Below are 21693 nucleotides of genomic sequence, written 5' to 3' on the forward strand. Positions count from 1 at the left end.
AACATAAGTTACAACTAAATACATACAGAACCAAGTCAAATGCCAGGCAGTGTATTCTGATTACAATACGTCATTTTTAAGGTCCTATATATATTGTGATGATTTATTTAATTTTTATTAAAATGGTATTAATAAACAATTCCTTTCTTTTATTTGTTATGTTTGTAGTATAAGCATTTTAAAATGGTGCGCTGCAATCATAAAATGCAATGTTTAGGATACTGTGGACTACTATTTTTTGATTTTCTTAGTGTAAGGAAGTAATAAATAAAATAATTTTCACATTTTCAAACTTTATTTAAACAAAACTACATTGAATGGAATCCGCAAATAATAGATTGTTGTTTACGTTAAATCAATTACCATTACAAACAATAGAATACTTAAAAACTAAACGGTGACATTTTGTGTTAAAATTAGTTATACACTTTAAATCATGTTTTATACAAGAAAGCTGCCTTATAAACATTCAAGCCTGAGGTAAATAAAAATGAGTAATGTTAAATTTTAAAAAATGGATGGAATATTTAAATCAGTCCATATATTTCATCTAGATCATATGTTCTCATAGCGGTACTGCCCTACTGAAGGCTGGAGTTGACATCGATTTCAAAGTCAAGATACTTTATTCAGTTAAAAATACTCGCAATTAGTCTGACTATATGTGTTTGTGTGAAATATGTGAGTATAAGAGAAAATTCAACAAAAGGCACCCTCCTTTTACATGCTACATACATGTTCACAGTTTTAAAGTGTTATATGTATGCTTTTTATGTAATTTTCCAAGACATTGGATAGCAAACTGGTTTGGATGGTTAGCCATTGACATTAGGGTTTAACAAGTGCTGTGGACAGTTATTTGACTTGCCATTTTAGGTGTTCCTAGATCTTAGATGTTTTATGATCAAATAAATATAAAACTTATTAATTTGTAAAAAGCGTTTGTTGGAATTGATTTTACTCTATTAAGAGAGAGGTGGGGATAGTTCATAAAACTTGGGAATTTATGATCTAGATGTAAATCATTGAATAATTAACTAAATACATCAAAATTCACTTTCAATCACCTTTAAATATTGAATTTTAGATAGTATTACAGCATTTTGATAGTTCTTTTTTTAAAAAAAATTCAAATGATATAAATTCAACATTGTGATACAGAAGTAATTAAGTTAAAACAACGCGAACTTCAAACTTAAAGCTACTGGATTTACATGTTAGTTATTTGGTGAAATTAACTTAAGGTACAAGATATTCTATCGCAGTGTAGAGGCGATCTAAAATGTTATTTGTAACATATATTTAATATAGCTTCACATGTCATATAATTTCAGACTACCTACATTTCATTTTTCATAATTTTCTATTCATATCATTAAACCTCCTCGATAAGTGACTATATGATGTATGTTTCTATTTCTACATTACATCCGAATCACATGTTACAATATTTTATGGAAAACAGATTTAATTTATTTAATTTGTAATCTAGAAACACTGGCCTAGTTATCTGTTTTGGAAAGAATAATTAGTTGTTTTTAATGAAGTATAAAATCTGAATTCACAATATTGAAATTTTAATAACTTTATACAGTATATAATATGTATATTTTTTCATCTATCATTTCGTTTTAATTATAATTTTCATAGTAAAACAAGCCATATTGTCAATTTAAGTGATATATTAGTTATTTTTTGTATGGTTAATTGATAAATTTCACCAATTTTCATTTGAATTGATCGTCCTCTACACTTTACAAGCTTTTTATTTGGTAAACACATTGCTGCTATATATGAAGCGATACACAAAATATTTCTAAATTGACTTAATATATCCACGGTACAAAATTGGTAAAAAGTACATTTTATATCTTATAAAAATTGTAAAACACGTAATATTCAATTATAAAACTTATTGTATAGGTGTAAAGTATAAATTTGACTGCGCTTTTTCGTAACTTCTTAACATACTGTGATGTATTTGATAATTTGTTATGGAATGTATACAATGTGCCATGCTTGTCAAGAAATTGTTTTTGCAGTTAATGAGAAAGGTAGTGGGTGTTAACCTAGGCACACAATGGGTCCACATGTTTTGTATGTGGTTATAAAATTCTCCACCAAAATAAACTTCAAAATGACATGAATACAGTAAGTCTATGTAGGCTTTCTTAAACTATATAACTAATATATATGTTATACATCCTATTACAAGTCGTCGGCGTCGTGGAATGATTTATTTAAGTCTTTTCGTTCACAATGTCTGATTGTCATAATCCACCATAATGTTGTGATCAACAAGTAAGGTAAATTTGTTAATAAAATGAAATTTTTTATCTATTTTTCCAAATTAATATCATCTTCAACTATTCCTACTTGGATTATATCTCTTCAATCGTGTCAGAACGGCGATTAGCTAGTAGTCACACGAAGCTAAATAGAATACTGAGGTTGGGGAACGATATTAGTTGAAAATTGAAAATTTTGGTAAATAAAAGCCTAGAAGAATTGAAGCATTTGGACCGAGACAAGTGATATTCCAACACTATCATAAAAGTCTAATTGTCGATCAATGATTTTCAAGCACTAAATCTTTAAATGAGACCCTTATCGATTTTAAAAGACAATTTCACCTTTCTTTTTGATCACAGTACTATCTATAAAGATTTATTATCTACATTTTTTAAATTCTAAAATTGATGTGTTTGTCTATTGTCTTACAAAATTATAAAAAGAAACTCTTCATAAACGTTTTATTAATAATCGAAATCAGCCTTGTAATGAGATTGCAGCGATATGAGACAGTCAAATTATTCCTACTGTTCACCGTTTTAAAACATATAGTCTCACTAGTCTATTTTTTTATTAGATACAATTGGCTGAAGCTTTTTACATGTAGCTATGATATAGAGGTTATCAGTGTTTGCAATAGATGGAGCTATTTATGTGAAATGTTAATATGGACATGCCTTCTTTACAATTAAATTGACATATTTACGTCATATTGATTTATAAATGTAATTTAAATTATTTTAGTTATTTATTTAGAAATTCAATAATATTCGATAGATTGTGAAAGGTATCTGCAAAAAACATGTCCATGTTATGATATACAGTATATCTTCCCTACAAAACGATACTTTTATAACTTAATTTCAAGTCAATATAAAAGTCTTTCCCCCTATGGGGGTTTCTCATGTTACACTTCTGTTAGTTGGGGTTACTATAATTGTTTTCAGGCTATTTTTATTTTCATTTAATTATCTAATTTTTAATTGTTGAATATAAATACACATTCTAGAGTTATTTTTTTTTGCGTGTTTTTCTTAGATCTAAGTCATTTTGACACCTGGTAGACTCAACTTGAAGTCAACAAGAGATGTAATCCATATTTGAATATAGGATTTTTGAATTTGATTTACTTCAACACAAAACTAACTTTGTAGGAGAATATTACTGTTTGTTCTACCAAAAATAACCTTTTGGTAGAATCGAAGATATTTATATTATTGAAATTAATGTTTTTAATTCTTTACAAATGGCACATGTTTTACATGAAAGTAAATATTTTTAACTCGTATTTGTATAAACTGGTTCAAAGTAAAATCAATTAAAAAGTCTCCATCTTTCATTTTGTTATAAAAACGTTTTTATTAAAATCTACGATCCTATCATAATAACTTAGTATCTATTTCAGTTAAGTCTTTGTATATATATGGATTAAAGATGGCGGATCGAAATTTAAATTTTCCCGCCAATAATGTATTTAGAGATATCCAAGAAAAAAATATAACGAGATTGAAACCCTCCATTGAATAGTAAAAAATATATAGAAAATTGAATAAATCAGACTTTGACTTTTAAAGTATATTCTAAAACAAATAAGGCTATGTTTAATTATTTAAGTTCTTTGAAAAAAAAAAGTTGAATTTCTTATTACTAGCCAGTTACTGTTAATGTCTTATAATCAGAGAAAAGATACATGTATATTTATTTAAAGATGAAGCTCTCGATAAATATGGATAGAATTTTTATATTAAAAATGCAAAGGTGTGAGTGAGACAGACAACATTACCAAATGCACAGAGACTAAATAATGCCTTTTTGTTAGTAGTACCTCACGTAAGTCGCTTCCATAATTTCTTAGCTATCATTAGGCAAAACATACAGTTATCTCTGCTTATAATCCACTAGTGTATGTAATGGAATTTATTTGTACATCCAGTTATAAATTACTGCCATGATAAATAAATAAATATATAATATACATATATATTTTGTATAATTTTACCTTTTTTACTCTACTTATATAAAGTGTATAACTTTATTGTATTCATTGTACTTCGATAAGACATTTGTGATTTACATTTTGAAAGGCATAGTGGTAGATTAAAATGTATTTGAACTAAAATTACTGTAAACATAATCAAGTTAAAGTTTGTATTTAAACTTATATGCAATTATTACAAAAACCCAATGTGTTGATAGCTAAGTCTAAAAATATAAAATTACATTTAAAAATGATTACAATATATGATTGATCCAAATTTAATCTTGGACAAGTCTATGTTTGATTAAACCAAGTACGAAATTGAATGAATGAAATCAGAACGAGTAGTTTCATTTCATTACGATTTCATTCATGCAATTCCGTACATTTTACACTTTTAAATAGTTCATTTTAATAATTCATTTCATTCGTTGAATTTTTTACACGATTTTTAATGAAATTGATTGAACTGTATAGTTAGTAAATGACGCTTGATATCACAATGAACTCGAGTAAGAAGTTAGCGATGGTGAGGTGGCTTGCCCTGCCATAAAGCAGCGGATCGGGGCGAAGCCCTGGGTAATTAATATCCGGTACCGATGACTCTGAGGAAAAAAAATGGATTTATAAAATGATGACCACCAAGAACCAGAAATGCTTGACTTGGATAGGTTGCCAACGGTGCTGGTGCTTTTCATGGGAGTAAAAACCTATATTTTAAAAGAAAACATTCTTTTAAGCCCTCTCATAATTTTATCTTTTATAATAGCAGACCTAATTAATGTTTAGTTATGAATAATCAATTCTAATTTCAAAGCAAATATACCATGAAACAATGTACTTTATAAATAATTAAAGCAAAATTAGAAAGAGAATTAATTTTTTTTTGAAACACTAATATCAATATGATAAAATATTTTGTATAAGGGGGGTTGAACAGTGGTATTTAACAGAGGTCTGAAATTTGTTATTGTACCTCGCTGGTTCGATTTTCAGAATATAATTGTCCATAATAAATACTTTGTGCAATAATTATATAGGATTGCCACTGATCACAAACAAGTTTACAGATGATGGACAGCAGTAACATCTGCATATCACGATACTACACTGTAATTGTCAACCTTTCTGCAGGATATGGAAATTATGGTATCTGGTATATAGCACACTCCACAGATATTGTTAGGGGTGGCCTGTGACGATGACAAAAAAGAGGAAATTTTTGAGTACAGGAGTTTAGCCCTAGATAGATTTTCTATGACGGCTACTTCATCTCAAAACATAGCACTAATTAGCTATAGCCATATTATCACACGCCATTACAATAATTTTTCACAACTTGGGCTAAATATAATTAAACACAAAAACAAGCCAAATCTACTCGAAAGCACATGGCTGCATTTACTTAAACTAAAATCTGAAAAAAAAAATCATGTTTATTATAAATACCTATATACAGGATAATTGATTATAGCTGTAAAAGCTGTGGACAAAAATGGTTTTTACACCTATTTTCAATCAACCTGTATCATCATTTTGAAATGTTACATTATTCTTTTTCTATTGGAAAGCGACAGACCAATGACCACAGTATCAAGTCTGCATGTACAGATGATAGATAATAATTTTTTTTCCAATTTTAAATAAGTTTCTCACTATACCTATCCCTGATTTACACGGTAGATACGTTCCTGAGAAAAACGTGTAAATCGAAAATTTAAAATTTTCAAGTCAAAACCGTGTAAATCGAAAAGCTTGCAGAAAATGCCTAATTTTGCTATTTAACAGTTGTGATTTTTTTTCAATATTTTTTGGTGTACACAGAAATAAAAAAAATGCATTGACAAGTTAAAATATTGAATATATTACGGAAAAACTGTTTTTTTTTAAATATAATAACAATACAATAGACAGAAGAACAAAAAATAAAACCAAAGGTGTTTTAGATATAGAGTATAAAGATAGATATAGAGTATAAAGGATAATAAAGATAGATATAGAGTATAAAGGATAACCTTTATCACTATCAGAAATTACTCTCATTCTTTTTTTCGGAATCGAAGGTTCGAATTCACTTTCGTCACTCGAAATTATTTGTGCCGATTCGATGTTTGAAGCAAAAATATTTACATTATGAGAGATGGTAATAGAATCAGTTATTAAAACAAAAAAAAACTTATTTGGAAAACCGTGTAAAAGCGAAACCGTGTAAAACAAGTACTGTGTAAATTGGGGGATAGGTGTATATTATTATGTTATTATTTCTGAAACAATTGAGTTTTATATAGGGTGTGCAATACATGAATAGATAGCGAATGAGGTATACATTCACCGATTTAAGGCTCTTACATCAATCATCCTGTATATATTACAGCTGTTTATTTGTCATATGATTTAGTTTATATGGGAATAAATGAAGAGCAGTTAATACACCAACCGTATAGGAGCTTTGACTGCATTGTTTATAATTGACTACAATCATCCTGTATAATTGTGAATGATCAGTTTTGTATATATATGGAGATAATAGTTTTGTTACGAGTAATTCCATATTCCACTAGATCAGGGCTTCTTAAATTTTTGTCATTCACAACGACATTTATGATTGTGAGTTTCTTGACGACCCCATATAAATATAAAAGGAAAATAAATTAATACATTTTGATGATTTATTTATTTGGTAATAATATACACATATATATGAAAATTATAGTTTTCGATTTCGTTTTGAAAATAAATTTCTAAAATTTAAAAATTGCACAAAAAATTATAAAATCGTATTTATATTAGTTTAAAACTTTCAACAAATGCGCGTGTATAGACGGGTGATGTTATAAAGTGGTATACAAAAATTTAATATTTGATATTAAAATATCTCGACCCCAGCATTTCGCTACGCGACCCATAGTTTAAGAAGCCCTGCACTAGATAAATCGACGACATATTCAAGGTTGCGTGAAGTCGCTGTGGCTGACATTTGAGAGAGGCCTATACCTTGTCTATCAGCTGTAGTTGTATGTTTGTATGTACGTACCTTCCGCTGAGGATCACGTGGAGGAGGAGAAGAGCTACCGCGGCCGCAGGGGGCGAAGCCCGAGGCGCAGCGGCGATGGAGTAGCGCGACTGGCCGCACGCCGGCGGACACACCGGGATAATGGTCTCTACAGGCAACAAGCACGCCGTCAGACAAGCAAACACATGCAAACGCACAAGCCACGACGATGCTTAACTAAGATCACAATGAAGCGACAGGCTCAGGTTATACATGTATAACTGAAAATGTTTAATACAGACACACAGTCTAACATACTCTTATTCGCATATATTTCAACAGTAACATATGTTATAGCTCTCTGTTGTATAAAGGGTGTCAGCCCTGTATTGCGTAATAATTAAATCTTTAGATAATGCTATTTTTAAATATATAATTAAATATAAATGTATATGTAGCAGTAACAACCGGCTTTATAGATTATTGCGCACTGCAAAATCACCAACATTTATATGTATATATATCTTTCCCTATCGCACACATCTTCCGCCACTTTCACACAAACGACATGTGTGATTGGTTGTGTTAATAAAGTTAGTTCTGGAATTCGTTAAACTAGTTTTAAAGTTTTTTATGAATACAGTGTCTGATTAAAATTCAGTCTGTTCTCTACATTCGAGTTTTACCAAAATCGGTTTAATGTAAATGTAATTTCACTCCTATTCCTTTGATATAAGATCTAAAATTAGACTGCAAAAATATAATCCAGAATGTCATCGAATTCTTGGATTCTGAAGTTCCAAATGTTACATAAGAAGCTATTTTGATCTAAATGACCAATACCTAAATTTCTGTCAAATACTTATGTAAAGAAATAATTTGTCATCGCATATGCAGTTTTAAGCAAATTGCATTAAGGTTGAAATTCCACTGACCGAACAATTCGACCTGCCCCTCGTCGGTGCCGAGCTTGTTCTGCGCCTTGCAAGTGAACAACCCGTACTGCCGCTTCTCGATGGTGATGACGCGGAGTGTTGTATCCGTGAACTCGTCCGCCGTCGCGAAGTGCGAGATCCTGCAAGCGGTTTAACCTTCTAACTGCCAAGCTGTTTTGGCCATGACTTCCCCAGGTGCCAAATGGAAATATCAAGTGTAGGCTTTCCTTATGTGAAAATTTGGGATGTTTACATTCTACGAATGAATATAACACATTATGTATATCATTATGTACTGAGACCGCCGGCGACCTTCATGGTACTTAAAGGCAACAGAGTACTCGGTGTACCATGAGGTCGCCGGCGAGTCACGTTTTTGTAACACAGAAAACACGATAGGAAATATCAAGTGTAGGCTTTCCTTATGTGAAAATTTGGGATGTTTACATTCTACGAATGAATATAACACATTATGTATATCATTATGTACTGAGACCGCCGGCGACCTTCATGGTACTTAAAGGCAACAGAGTACTCGGTGTACCATGAGGTCGCCGGCGAGTCACGTTTTTGTAACACAGAAAACACGATAGGTTTTCAAAGTCAGCTTTGAAATATGAATAAATTGTGAATTCAATACAAAGAAAGGTTTCTATATACATATACTAATGTAAATTTTATACAAAAAGTGAGGCCGCCCGCGGTCTCATTGGCACCCATGGTAACCGCTTCTAAAACATGCTGCAAATCGTACACCATCCCTTGATCCAGTTGCTAGGTGCCTAATGAAGCTAATAATTACCGGAGGGTCGGAAAATAATAATATTCCTTAGATGTACAGATGAAAAATTATGAGGTAGCCGGCGGCCCTCACGGCACCTATTGTTGGGTATCGTGAGGTAGCCGGCGGTCCTCATGGCACTTAAAAGGTTAAAGTTATCCACGACCGGAAGGCGTCGGCAGCGTAAACATAACACGAGAATCAATTCTGCAAAATCTTACAAAGAACACAAATATAGAGGTCTAACTGATGAACGACATCAGCAGTCATTGGAGTTAAGAATCACTAGCTGATAAGCGACGAAGTCCACTGAGAATCACCAGTTGATTCTATCGTCAAAGTACACATAGAATCACTAGTTGATTCTATTGACAGAATCTACATAGAAACGCCTACAGGATCCTATCGTCTGACACCCACATTGATGCAATAAAAAGAAACCCTGGTGGCGACCATGAGCCAGTAAAGATCGTGTGGGTAAGCACCCCCTTAAAGGGGAAAGGTCGCTGGATGTGGACAGAGCAAGACCGGTCGCAATAGCGATTTTTGGTGATGATGATGATAATGACACACAGACACCGTTGCACATAAATGCAAACTGTAAGTCATTCAAACTGATGATGATATAATTCTTCAATAGTAGAAAATGACTCAATGCTACCTAAGTGGATAACTGAAAAGTCTGCTATTAAAGGTTTTTTCTTTTATTACGAGACTTTGATTTATTTAATACTTTTTAGTTATTAAATTTTTGCTGAATTTTCTCCTCTTTCATCTTTAACATTTCATTCTAAACATTTATTTAGGAACCTTCCTTGCATCACCTATCATTCTTCACCACAATGCTTACACTGTTACATTACTTATGTATACGCTTTGAAATACTTCAAGAATATGAGACGGCTTTTAATATCTGCCATTAGAGAGATAATGCAGCCTCTCTCTTCGCAGCTGCATCTCACTCTCTGTTACTACAATATGGGACATTCAAACTATTATGTGCACCAGTCTAGCGCACCGCTGGTCATAGATACACAATGGACTATCTTTGAGTTTAAATCTGTATAGATACTCCAAGAATTCCTCATGCCTCGTCACATCCGGGAAAATATCCTCGTTACCGAAGCCATCTCATCTTTCACATATACCCTGTTATAAGAGTTTTGTGATTAGTGAGGTTTTTTTTTAATGGCCCCCGCTATTGGGAGCCTCTCGTACCCCTTTTTATCTTTGGTGGGACAGGGACTTTACAGCAATTTATTTTTTCACATAAATTTTTATTTTCTCTCTCTTCTTTCATACTTTACTTTCTCTTTCGGTCTATTATCTATCTTTCATGCTACATTTCTGCTTTCTTTGCCTTTTTATTTTTACATTTTCAATTTACATTTTTATTTTACATTTTTATTACTTATATCCTATAATTATTTTCTATCACAATTTTATGTATCATTTTGGTTCTATTTTGTCTTTTTTTATCTATTTATTAACTGTGTTCGCTTTTTGTTTATTTCTATCGCACTTTTTGCGATTTTTTTGCAGAGAGATACGAATGACTGTTTCTCTTTTCCGCCTATCAGGGAGGCTATTGATTCCTCCCTGATTTTAATGATTAGTGAGGTTATACCTGTAGTGCTGGTTGTTAGACAGCTGCACCTCGTCCTTCAGCCAGGAGATGGCAGGTGGGGGGTAAGCCTCTACGTGGCACTCCAAGTCCATGTCGTATTGCAGCGCCTGCGGAGTGAAGTGTGGAGTTATTAGGTTTTGTCTTCAACAAAAAGAACAGCCTGACTTTGTGTCCACGGGACAATATTGAAAGCCTGCCTAGGAGTGCTTTCTAACATTTTTTAGTCCCAGTACTCTAATAAATCTTTTCATATAGTTTCCCTGTCAGAAATTAACCCTTGAAAATATTCAAAGGTTAATGGAAACCTAATTAATAAAGCCTGTAATTGTGTTAAATATTATATAACAGATAAACATGCACTGAATTAGTGTCGTGCTGATTTATACGTAACAAATAGACAATATATAAGAAATAAAAATGTACTATTGGCATTAAATAGAGCATTTTTAAGTTTCTTGCTAGAATCTTGTCGAAAGAATTACATTCTGGACTTGGCAGAAGTTTTTTTAGCAGCCAGCTACTGTTGCCTAAATGGGATTTGCAGATTCCGCTGGTCCGAGACGCTGATCGCAAAGAGCGCCAAGCCTAAGAGCTCTTTTAAAATTGCGAAGCTCGAGGGCTCCCGCCGGAACTTCGGTTAGAGTCACTACATTCTACTCTTTCCCCAGATTTTGAGGCCACCAAGTTGTTAGATCGCTTAGACCAGAGTTCCCCAAATTTTTTTGTGTCGTAGACCCCTTGCCATGTTTTTCTGTGTTGGGTAGACCCCCTACTTACCTGATATTGATTTCTGTAAATTTCTAACTGCACTGAAGTTTAGTGTTAAAAACTTAAAGTAAAACACATGTTAATTCATACATTTATTAATTGAATTTAAATTAAAACTACTCAAAATAAAATTTTGTATCTGTTATGTTAAATATACGTAACATTAAATAATCATAAAATTAACTATAAATAAAATAACATAAGCAATAAGTCAATATTTTTAGTGAGAAAGATGAACCTGATGCTTTAATAATAAATTATCAACATTTGGCGTCAATTTTGTAAGGGTTAATCTTAAATCTCCTCGGATAATGATGTCCAGTCTGTGGACCCCCATTTTCATTTCATGGACCCTCAAATTTTTTTCGCTGACGTAGACCCCTTGCAGGTTGTCATAGACCCCTAGGGGTCGATATAGACCACTTTGGGAATCACTGGCTTAGACGGATGCCCCATAAAGTGACTTTGATCACAGGACCTCTGCTAGAGCGGTCAATCTTTGATAACATCCGCTTAGAATTCCGACACTAAGACGCCCGAGATGGTTGAATCTCGGCATGGTCAATTGGTATTTCCTGGTTAATATCACCACTACCAATTAGTAGTAGGAGAAGATGCAACTCGGAGAATTGCTCGTATGAAATGGCAGTGGGCCAGGGTACATCGTCCGTACATGACCAATGTAGGCGCCGGAAGGTTCCCGAGTGGTGACCATGAATATCCCCCCTACCAGATATAACACAACACAGTCATGGTTGCTGGGAGTTTCTGGTTGGGGGCAGCGGAATGTTTATCATAGCGATTTATGTGATAGGTCTACGTCTTGTATGATCAAAAATCAAATGAGGATTTTCATGAATTTACTTCCAATTTTTTTACGTACATAGTGTCTTGGGAAGGAAAAGGTAGCGAGGAACTATTGAGGCTGGAAAGGATCATTGATACCGATAGATGGCGCTTGACTACAAGCAAGCGCCATCTATCGGTATCAATACTAAATAAACAATTTAAACTTTTGAGATCTAGGAGAATGGGGCTTCACGGAGTCGCCTGTAATCGTGTGCGTGTGTAGTGTCTCGTTGAGTGAGATATGGTGGGGGTAGAGTGAAGTTGGGTACCTGTCCGAGGCGCGGGCGCGGCACGGAGACGACGGGCGCGAACTCCACCTCGAGGTTGATGTTGCGGCGCGCGCCCTTGCCGACGCCGTTCTCCGCCACGCAGTAGTAGGTGCCGCGGTCCTCCTTGTGCACGGAGTTCAGCTTCAGCACGTTGCCCCTGTCACATTACATCGGCTTAAGTTTTTGCTAGCACAGGCGCACCAGGCGAAGTACCAACGGCCTTAGCAGGACGGAGTGGTAAGACCTTCGCGAGCTTGGGTGGATCATCACCGACTTTCCCCTGCCTGATGGTAATTGTGACGAAGTGGCACTTTGCAAATGGTGTATATATCTACATATAGACGATATACCCATATGGGTTTCTGGAACGATAAGTTTGAAACACTTTAAATTTGGTAGTAATGATTCTTTCGTCTATCAGTGGTAGAGGACTGAGGCTTGCGATCGTAGTTCGCTGGTTTGATTCCCACTGCTCACAAAGAAGTTTCCAGAGGATGGGCAGCATCGTCCTCTGAGTACCATAATACCACACTGCGACCGCCAATCTGCTTGCCAAGCGTGGAGGTTATGGTATATCCCCCATAGAAATTTTAAGAGCAACTGTTGAGTTTTCACACCGGCTCTTCTCAACAGACCTGCCTTCCGAGCCTGTGGTAGCTTCGTGTATTGACAATTCGGAAGTGCTTGTAACAGCCTATTTGAGTATAGAATATTAAGATCTAAATATTTTTAGGAGAGGTCTAAGCTTTGCAGTGATCGTCTAAGGGCTGAAACGACTACGAAGATGATTAAAAAGATCTTTGAGGAAGCTCAACAACTTGGAAACATATAGATATCTTCAGAAGGGTTTTCTGGAGGAGTTTCTGTCAGTCCTGCAGCATATAAGTTTTTTTTTAGAAAAAAATCCTTGAAAGAGGCATAACTTCGTGAACATTCAAAAATCCTTTGAAGAAACCATCGCACTTTTAATATGTAAATTGAATATCTTTCGGCTGATTTTTTTAAGCACAAGTAGGTGGGAATAAATTTTTTTTTACTCTCCTACCCCTATATATGGCGTGATAGGGACTTTATTAGCATTTAATTTATTCACTTAATAATTTTATTTTCATTCTCTTCTCTTTCATTCTTCACATAATGTTTCATTCTGTTCTGCATATAAGTGTTTCTTCGTGTTACCTGTATATAGAGCCGCCAGTCGGGAGGATGGCGTTGTTCTCTCTGCGCCAAGATATCTTCGGCGGTGGGAAACCTCCGGCGTAGCATTCCATTTGAGCGCCTGAAACATTTTCAAAATATATGTCGGAGTGTCACAGCATTGCAAAATCAAATAGTTTTTTTTTCTTTTTCTTATGGTCCCCGCTATTGGAGACCTCTCTTTCTTCTTATCTTGTGTGGGACAAGGACTTTTTATTTATAATAATTTATTCATATAATTTTAAAATCAAATTGTTAAAGTCGAGTTGGATTTGTTACTTCTATTGTATAAAAGAATTAAGACAGTGGACGAATTTCAGTAAATTGCTTTAGCGAGTATCAATAACCACCCACCGAGAGAGACGGACAGAGAGAGGGAAAAAGAAAAGAGAGGGAGCGAGAGTTTCGTTTTGTAATCACAAAAAATATATTAATAAGGCTTTTAAGGCTCAATTCACTCACTTTTTTACACTTGAGGCTATTTCTTCAACATATACATACGATAATTGTGTCTCTATGCATAAAATCAGTGTGAACTTAATAACAGGTGGTTTGTGCTTGTTTTATTGGAAGTTTCTTGGTCCCTCTGGTTGACAAATTCGAGGAAATTCTCTACCAGTGTTAAGTGAAGAAGTGTAATAGTAAGTGCTAGGTTTCAATGCGCTGGCCCAAGGGAGAGGAGAGGTTTTCTTCCCAGACTGAGCGACGATGATAAAGGAAAACTGTTACCGGTTCTTGCTTCTTAAAATGACTGCAAAGATATTAAGAAGAAATATCGAGATAATTCTTTCTGAAGCTTGAACTTGAAGCTTCTCCCTCCTGAAGCAAGTTAATCTTGAGAAAACCCAAAATATTCTCCGCAAGAATAAAAAGTCAAAGTACAGAGAGACCTATCTACTCCTGATGCTAGACTGCTTCAGCTTAGGGAAGCTATAATATGTCTGTTCATGGTGGAGGCCTATGAGCTACTGATCGAGATGATGATGTAAAGACAAGGAGGGGATTCCCTCAAGTAAGGTATGAGAGGTCACTAACTGTCGCCCTCGCTGGCGACGAGAGAGCGCGTAGAGTTGTCGGAGATGATGGGCGGCCGCCGCACCTGCAGCTCCACCTCGGCCGTGATCTTGTTGCTGACCGACAGGAGCACCTGGCACTGGTACCAGCCCGCGTCAGTCTCTTGAATGTCCTTTATCTGAAAACCCACATTACAAGAACTTTACCTTAAATATTCAATAATTTTTAATTGTTTGATTCGAATAACAGACGGGCGTGTAATGCTATATATAACTTCGAGTGCCGGTCTGACGTTGAAATCAGGAAGGAGTCAATAGCCTCCCTGATAAGCGGAAAGGATACCAGGGAAGAATTCTTCTCTTATTGCAAAAGAATCATACAATTTGCAATAGAAAGAAATAAAAGTTAGGCATAGACAACAAATAAAAACTAACAAGACAAGTTAAAAAAATAAAATAATATAAAACTGTGATATAGAATAGATAAAAATGTGATACAATAAAAATAGAAATTAAGAAAATATAAAATGAATGATGAGAATAAAGAAAATGTAAAATGAAAAGAGGATGAAAGAAAGGTAAACAGAGCAAAAGGGAAATAAAGCAGAATTGTGGCATAAAAGAATAGAATGAAAGATTATGTGAAGTATGAAAGTAGAGAATGAAAATAAAAAATAATTATGTGAATAAATAAAATTGGCCATAAAGTCCCTGTCCCACCAAAGATAGGGGTACGAGAAAAAAAAATGCTATATATAAAGTAGTCGCAGCTATTGAAGGTTCAAAGACAGTGAAACATTATACGGGTATATAATAAATATTTTTTAAAAAAGATTCCACAATAATCTTGTGACGAAATAATTGACTGCCTGTGACAATGTATAATGGATAATAGAGTGTAGAAGGAAATGATTAGGACACCAGGTGTAAGCAAACTCACCGAGAGCGTGTACGTGGCGGAGGCGGCGTCGAAGCGCATGGAGAACCTGGAGTCCCTGATGATGAGGCCCGAGTTGGACGACAGCGGCAGCGCCTCCGTCGTCTTCTGCCGATCGTATTTCATCTGCACAAACAAAACATCTTCTTAGCAAATTCTCTAATATTCCGTTGCATTAACATATAGCATTTCCGGACAATTTTGTCCGGTTAACGGAGTTATTAGTAAAACCAGAACAAATGAATTTGAGACTAGAATCAAAATGAACAGCACAGGACCGGCAGTGGGTGTCTATCGACTGAAAAGCAGAATCATAACAAACTCCACTATGACATCTTTCGACTTAATATATAAGGGTTTTTAAACGCTAATATTCTGATAAAAGCTCACAACAAACCAAGCAGTTTTTTTGTGATCAGTTTTACAAACATCATTAACACAGAGGTAGAGAAACTCAATCTCAAGTTACATATCTAATAGATTCAGGCGTTACCTCGCGGAAGTCCATCCTAAGAAAGGGACTAATATATAGCTACTTCCGCTATGCAGCAGTAGTCGTGCAATAAAGTGCAGCACCCGCCAGCCCGCTAATAAATGCGCGTGCGGCAAACAATGCGAAACGCAACTACCACCGTTAAATCGCTCAACACGTGTTTCGCTCCTCCACGGGGCATCCTCAGGAGATGTCAGACCGACTTGTGTTTGGCACTAACAAGTTCACACCAAAGCCTCTCTTATTAAAGTTAAATATCATTTAAAGGCTTAGCACTCTAATAAGACTTATTTACTTTTAAGTTTGGTTTCGGCGAACTCCTTTATCTCCCTCCACTTCGCTCTTTCAAGCTGGAGGAAGGGTACAATTACTTCTCTACTTTCATAATATCTCTTGCTAAAACGCTGATCAAATTCCTGAATAAAAGTAATGTAATCATATTTTGAAATACAACATATATACGTATATATTTGGTTGCAATCAACACAGGACACTATATCTCCAAGTCGCCTCATCTCCGCGTATAGAACCCAGTTTGTATTCTATACACTGTAAGTGCTCTACAAAAATTTGTAAAGGCGGGTGCATGCAAGTCCGTCGCGTGGTCAAAAGACTTCCTTTAAGAGTGAATAAAACTTTAAAAACCGCATTCACGTCCACGATCTTCAGGTAAAACGGTACGTTACACCGTATTGCGGTTTCGTTTGACTCGTATCAAATTTCATGTATATCGGTTATAACTTGACCTCGGCTTAAACCTTAGCTTATATTTCAAAGTACCCTCAGACAAAAATCTGTTCAGACCCTCTCCGCAATTAATAACGCCACAAAAGCGCTACCCGCTGCGAGTTGTTTTTAAATGATCGCAAGTACTTTTAGGTTTAGATCAAAAAAAGTTTGCGCAGTGGGTGGGGGATTCCCCTCGTCATGCTAACAGGGGATTCCCCCCGCCTGGCTTCACCGCACGGGAGCGGCGAGGCGAGCGCACTTCACGCGCCCTCATTACTGTAATGGCATGAACATACGCAAAGCAAGTTTGTTAGTTATTTCCACTGTGCACTCTCCGGCTGTCCTTTTTGCCGTTTGCAAAAGTATAGCCTCTTTTATTCTATCTGCGTTCTGAAACATGTTATAGTAATACAATGAATGGGTAGAATGTAATGATTTAATCTAGTACAGTAAAGAGTGCTCCCTTCGTAAGTGTCTTTTCTTTAAAGATAAAATTAATTTATTCAATATTGGAACATTTGACTTATTCTTCGAAAACTTTTTTTTTAATATATTTTATTTTAGTGTATTTTCCTTTTAATGAAGTTTAACAATACACATTTATATATATACACTTTATCAGATATCGCTTAAATGAAATCAAAACAATCAGACGACATCACTGCCAAGGATTCTTATCATTTAAATATTCATCAATTGAATAATAAGCTTATTTCGTCTATTTATTTTTAATACGCGTTTTGAATTCTATTAATAGGAGTCCAATAACGTTTTGCTGAATTTTATTAAAAAATCTGGTTACGTTTATTACAAATGAATTAGAGAACTTTTGCAGCCGCAACTTTGGTACAGGCAGTGTTTCACGGTCTTTTAAAAACACTATTTACACCTCCTTATTTTTTTAAGCCATTATAATTATTGCATCGTACAAAATATTATTATAAATATATTATGAGGCCAAGAAGAAGAAATACGATCGAGTCATATATCCACCGAAAGGTATTTTTCCTATGCCTTGCAATGAACGAAACGCTATATAGACAGATTAAAAAAAAAACCTTTGTTATATATTAGTTAATAAATATTACTTATATGACAGAATTTAATCGAATAAGATGCTTTGAAAGCTTCTAGAGAGCTAATTTTCAGGTAGATAATAACATAAAGACTGCGGTCAAATCTCTAAAAATATAATTTTCGTCCGAGAATGCACGAGGCGAAGGGCTAAGAAGTGCATCTTCAGGACACTTGAAGCCGCTCGTGGCGGATGCAATTCGGAGAGTGCACCGAGCACAATGCACAGCCCCACCCACTCGCCGCCGACGCACGCCCAGACGACATACTTGTGGATATCACAATATACAAGTCTCTTGAAAGAAAGGCGAGGCATACGAAATGGATATCTTAACTCTTAAATACATGATTATTTGTTTTGAATTGACTAAACAGTTTTCAGTCCATCTTTCTTCATTTCAGCCGATGGATGCCCACAGTAAGGTAAAGAGCTCCATCAAAGATCGCCACGATGACTGCGCTTGCGCTGCTCATCAAGCCAAGGTCCATCTAACGGGCGTCTACCTACACTTGCGTATCTATATATATAAACCAATGTTTGTATATATGTCATTTGTACAATCGTAAACTATGCTTTTGATCAAGTGATCATATTTAGCAAAGTTGTGAGCCCACAAAGGTTTCTAAGTTGGTATGACCAATTTTCGACAGATGGCGCCACTTTTATTCCAATGACTCATATATCATCGTGACAGTTCATACTAATTTGAATTGATACGAAAACAGCGAACATGTGATGACGTTTCGAGTTGAAGGTGATAAAAACCGGAAACGCCACAATATTAGTTTTTTTTTCCGAAATAAACAAAATCAATATGAGTCAGAATGATTTAAATATTAATGTAACGTGTTTCTTTGAAATTTATTTTAGATGATAGCATGGTAACGCGCATAGTGTACAGATAGCTTGTTTATATAAATGCAGGTGGTTTATAAGATTTCGACAATTGAATACGTGGTCATTGCTTTTTATAGTAAAACTTTACCTAAAGGAGTGAATGTACAGTTCAATTACCGTCAATTAATGAATTAAATATAGGTTATTTGTTATATATATATTTATTTCTTTAAGAGAAAAATTTAAACAAATTAACATATGGACTATTGCTTTATGTATATAAAATGTATTGTATTTTTTCATTGTTGATATTGAAATTTTTAATACTTAATTACCCCTGTGCTTTGTATTTTTCAGATATAAGTATTGTTTGTATTGAAATCTAAGCTTCTTATATATATATATATATGTGTGTGTGTGTGTATATATATACATATATACACACACACACACACACACACACACACATATATATATCAATTCTACATAATTTCTTTATTGTCCAAGGATACATGCCTCATATAATTTGGATATCTATAGAAATTGCGTAGAATTATTACAATTAGTCATAATATTCGGCTTATACGTGAAGCTTTAAATACAGATTTTTTTAAATTCGAATTCTGCCAATTTTTATTTCATTATCCCTCAGTTGCTAAAGCGACCAATAATACAGTTAATAACCTGTACACCTCCCAACGGAGAAAATATAAAACAGAAGCCTTATAAGCTTCTCCCAAAGTTCACCACGACGGCTGGTCTTGCACTGCTCTCATGCAGCTGCTTTCTGAGACTTCAACTTTGTTATCTTTTTATTGTGGGTTTACCCACATCGCGTCTACTAGACGAGCAATTCTTCGAGGTACATTAGTGACCTTGGCTATTTTGAATCTCGCAGCGAACCTCAGCACAGACCTCTCCATTGATCTCAGAGTGACCTGGTCACCTTAGACGTTTCTTTATTTAATTACAAACAGAATAAGCGATTGATCGTTATTATGACCGTGTTATGGCAACACATTTACTGATAACTTTTTAAACTTTCCATTATATATCAACAATAACATATTTGTTAGTTTATCACTTTGTTTATAATACAGGGACAATACAAAAACATATTGACCTCTGATTATAAAAATACAGCATTGTAATTAAGATATAGTTTTATACGTCGGAGAAATAGACTCATTTGTGTGTTTTATTAAACGGTTTTATTTAGTTCGACCCGTACGGAATTTATTTATTTGGGTCAAAATTAGAAATTGAAATTTAAGCACCTTCCCGTTGTCAGATTGATCTGAAATTTGGTACACACATTTAATTTAGATGACAATACAATATAATAAAATCAATAACATTATAAATCTAAGATGGCCGCCGATACAAAATAGCGGATTACGTATTTTTCCTTAACCCTCTCAATATGGGTATCAAATGAAAGGGCTACACTAGTAAAACACGATGATTATGTCAAAATTTAAAATTCAAGATGGACGCCGTTCCAATATGGCGGAATAGGTACATATTTTTCCACAACCACCACAATATGGATATCAAAAAATCGTATAATTTAAGTTTTTTTTAATGTATTTATTGGATTGATATCACCTTTGTCGACATTAAAAACATAATTCATAGTTAATTTTAGGAGAAATTTCATATAGGATCAGCAACGTAAAGCCTCGAGGGACCTGAACATTCTGACAGTTGTCAAAAATAAATTTAAAAATGTTATTCTACCTAGGTTGTCTTCGGATTAAAAAGATATCGTCTGCCTTTACATACTAGTAAAATTTATTTATATTTCCAATAATTTTGTACCCACTTCGATTTTTTTTAAATTGTCAAAAAAAGAATGGTTTTTGATTCTATGCGTCATACAAAAATAAGTCATAAAATCTGTCATATGTAATGTAAAATTGAAAGGCTATGTGCAGACCATGTGAGTGACAAATGGAAGGCATAAAATATATTGTTAAGGAAGGAAGGAGTATGTATATATTTTTTAACGATATTAACCTATCCTAAATAAATAAAATACCTATGCACCGTCGATATATCCTTATTTATAACTCCAACAAGACATACAAATACACGAGAGAAATAAATCATTATTAAGTTGACTTTAAAGTTAGCTAAGTGAGCCCATAGCCTGTACAACCACTAGGTAAGTAAGAAAAGGACCAATATTTAGCCAGAGTTATGTTACACGGTGTAACATAACTCCTGAAGATGCCCTGTGGAGGGGTGAAACACGTGTTGAGTAATTTGGCGGTGGCGGTTGTGTGATTCGCATTGTTTGCCGCATACGCATTTATCAGCGGGCTGGCGGGCGGTGCATTTCATTGCACGACTACCACTGCATGTGCGGAAGTGGCTAAATATTGGTCCTTTTCGTACTTAGGATGGACTTCCGCGAAGTAACGCCTGATTCCATTGAATAACCACTAGGTAAGTTACACTCCTGTTTAAGTCCGTAAGCTTCGGTTAGTCCGCGTGCACTAGTCCCCTCTAATCCATTTTCCTGGCGGCTTAGCCTCACACCGTAACGAACACCGCACGTGTCTGGCCTCCGAGTTAATACGTCGGTGTGTATATTCTCACTTCGACCGACACGATCAATACAGGAAATAAATATAAACTTGCCTAGATTTAGTATTTAAAAAACTTTTAAATTAAACCGTTTTTTGGTACCCATATTGTGGTGGTTGTAGAAAAATATGTTCCTAGTCCGCCATATTGGAACGGCGTCCATCTTGAATTTTAAATTTTGACATAATCATCGTGTTTTACTAGTGTAGCCCTTTCATTTGATACACATATTGAGGGGGTTAAGGAAAAATACGTAATCCGCCAATATTGTATCGGCGGCCATCTTAGATTTATAATTTTATTGATTTTATTATATTGTATTGTCATCT

General features: G+C 34.7%; 1 protein-coding gene across 1 annotated transcript in view; it reads right to left on the reverse strand.

The window, feature by feature from the left end:
• Nucleotides 1-4761: 4761 nt before the first annotated feature.
• Nucleotides 4762-21693, reverse strand: part of Lac (Lachesin) — a 28387-nt gene continuing 11455 nt past the window's right edge. Inside the window, exons 3-10 of the mRNA XM_068765771.1 lie at nucleotides 15642-15764; nucleotides 14724-14880; nucleotides 13671-13770; nucleotides 12492-12648; nucleotides 10606-10712; nucleotides 8198-8337; nucleotides 7305-7431; nucleotides 4762-4875 (exon numbers count right to left, since the gene is read on the reverse strand). Coding sequence (XP_068621872.1) covers nucleotides 4854-4875; nucleotides 7305-7431; nucleotides 8198-8337; nucleotides 10606-10712; nucleotides 12492-12648; nucleotides 13671-13770; nucleotides 14724-14880; nucleotides 15642-15764 — 933 coding nt within the window. The 3' untranslated portion in view covers nucleotides 4762-4853. The remainder of the gene's footprint in view (nucleotides 4876-7304; nucleotides 7432-8197; nucleotides 8338-10605; nucleotides 10713-12491; nucleotides 12649-13670; nucleotides 13771-14723; nucleotides 14881-15641; nucleotides 15765-21693) is intronic.

Source organism: Battus philenor, unplaced genomic scaffold, assembly GCF_028537555.1.
Source record: "Battus philenor isolate CCGP_79_NKW_IND1 unplaced genomic scaffold, ilBatPhil1.0.hap1 SCAF_20, whole genome shotgun sequence".
In the NCBI taxonomy this organism is placed as follows: Eukaryota; Metazoa; Arthropoda; class Insecta; order Lepidoptera; family Papilionidae; genus Battus; species Battus philenor.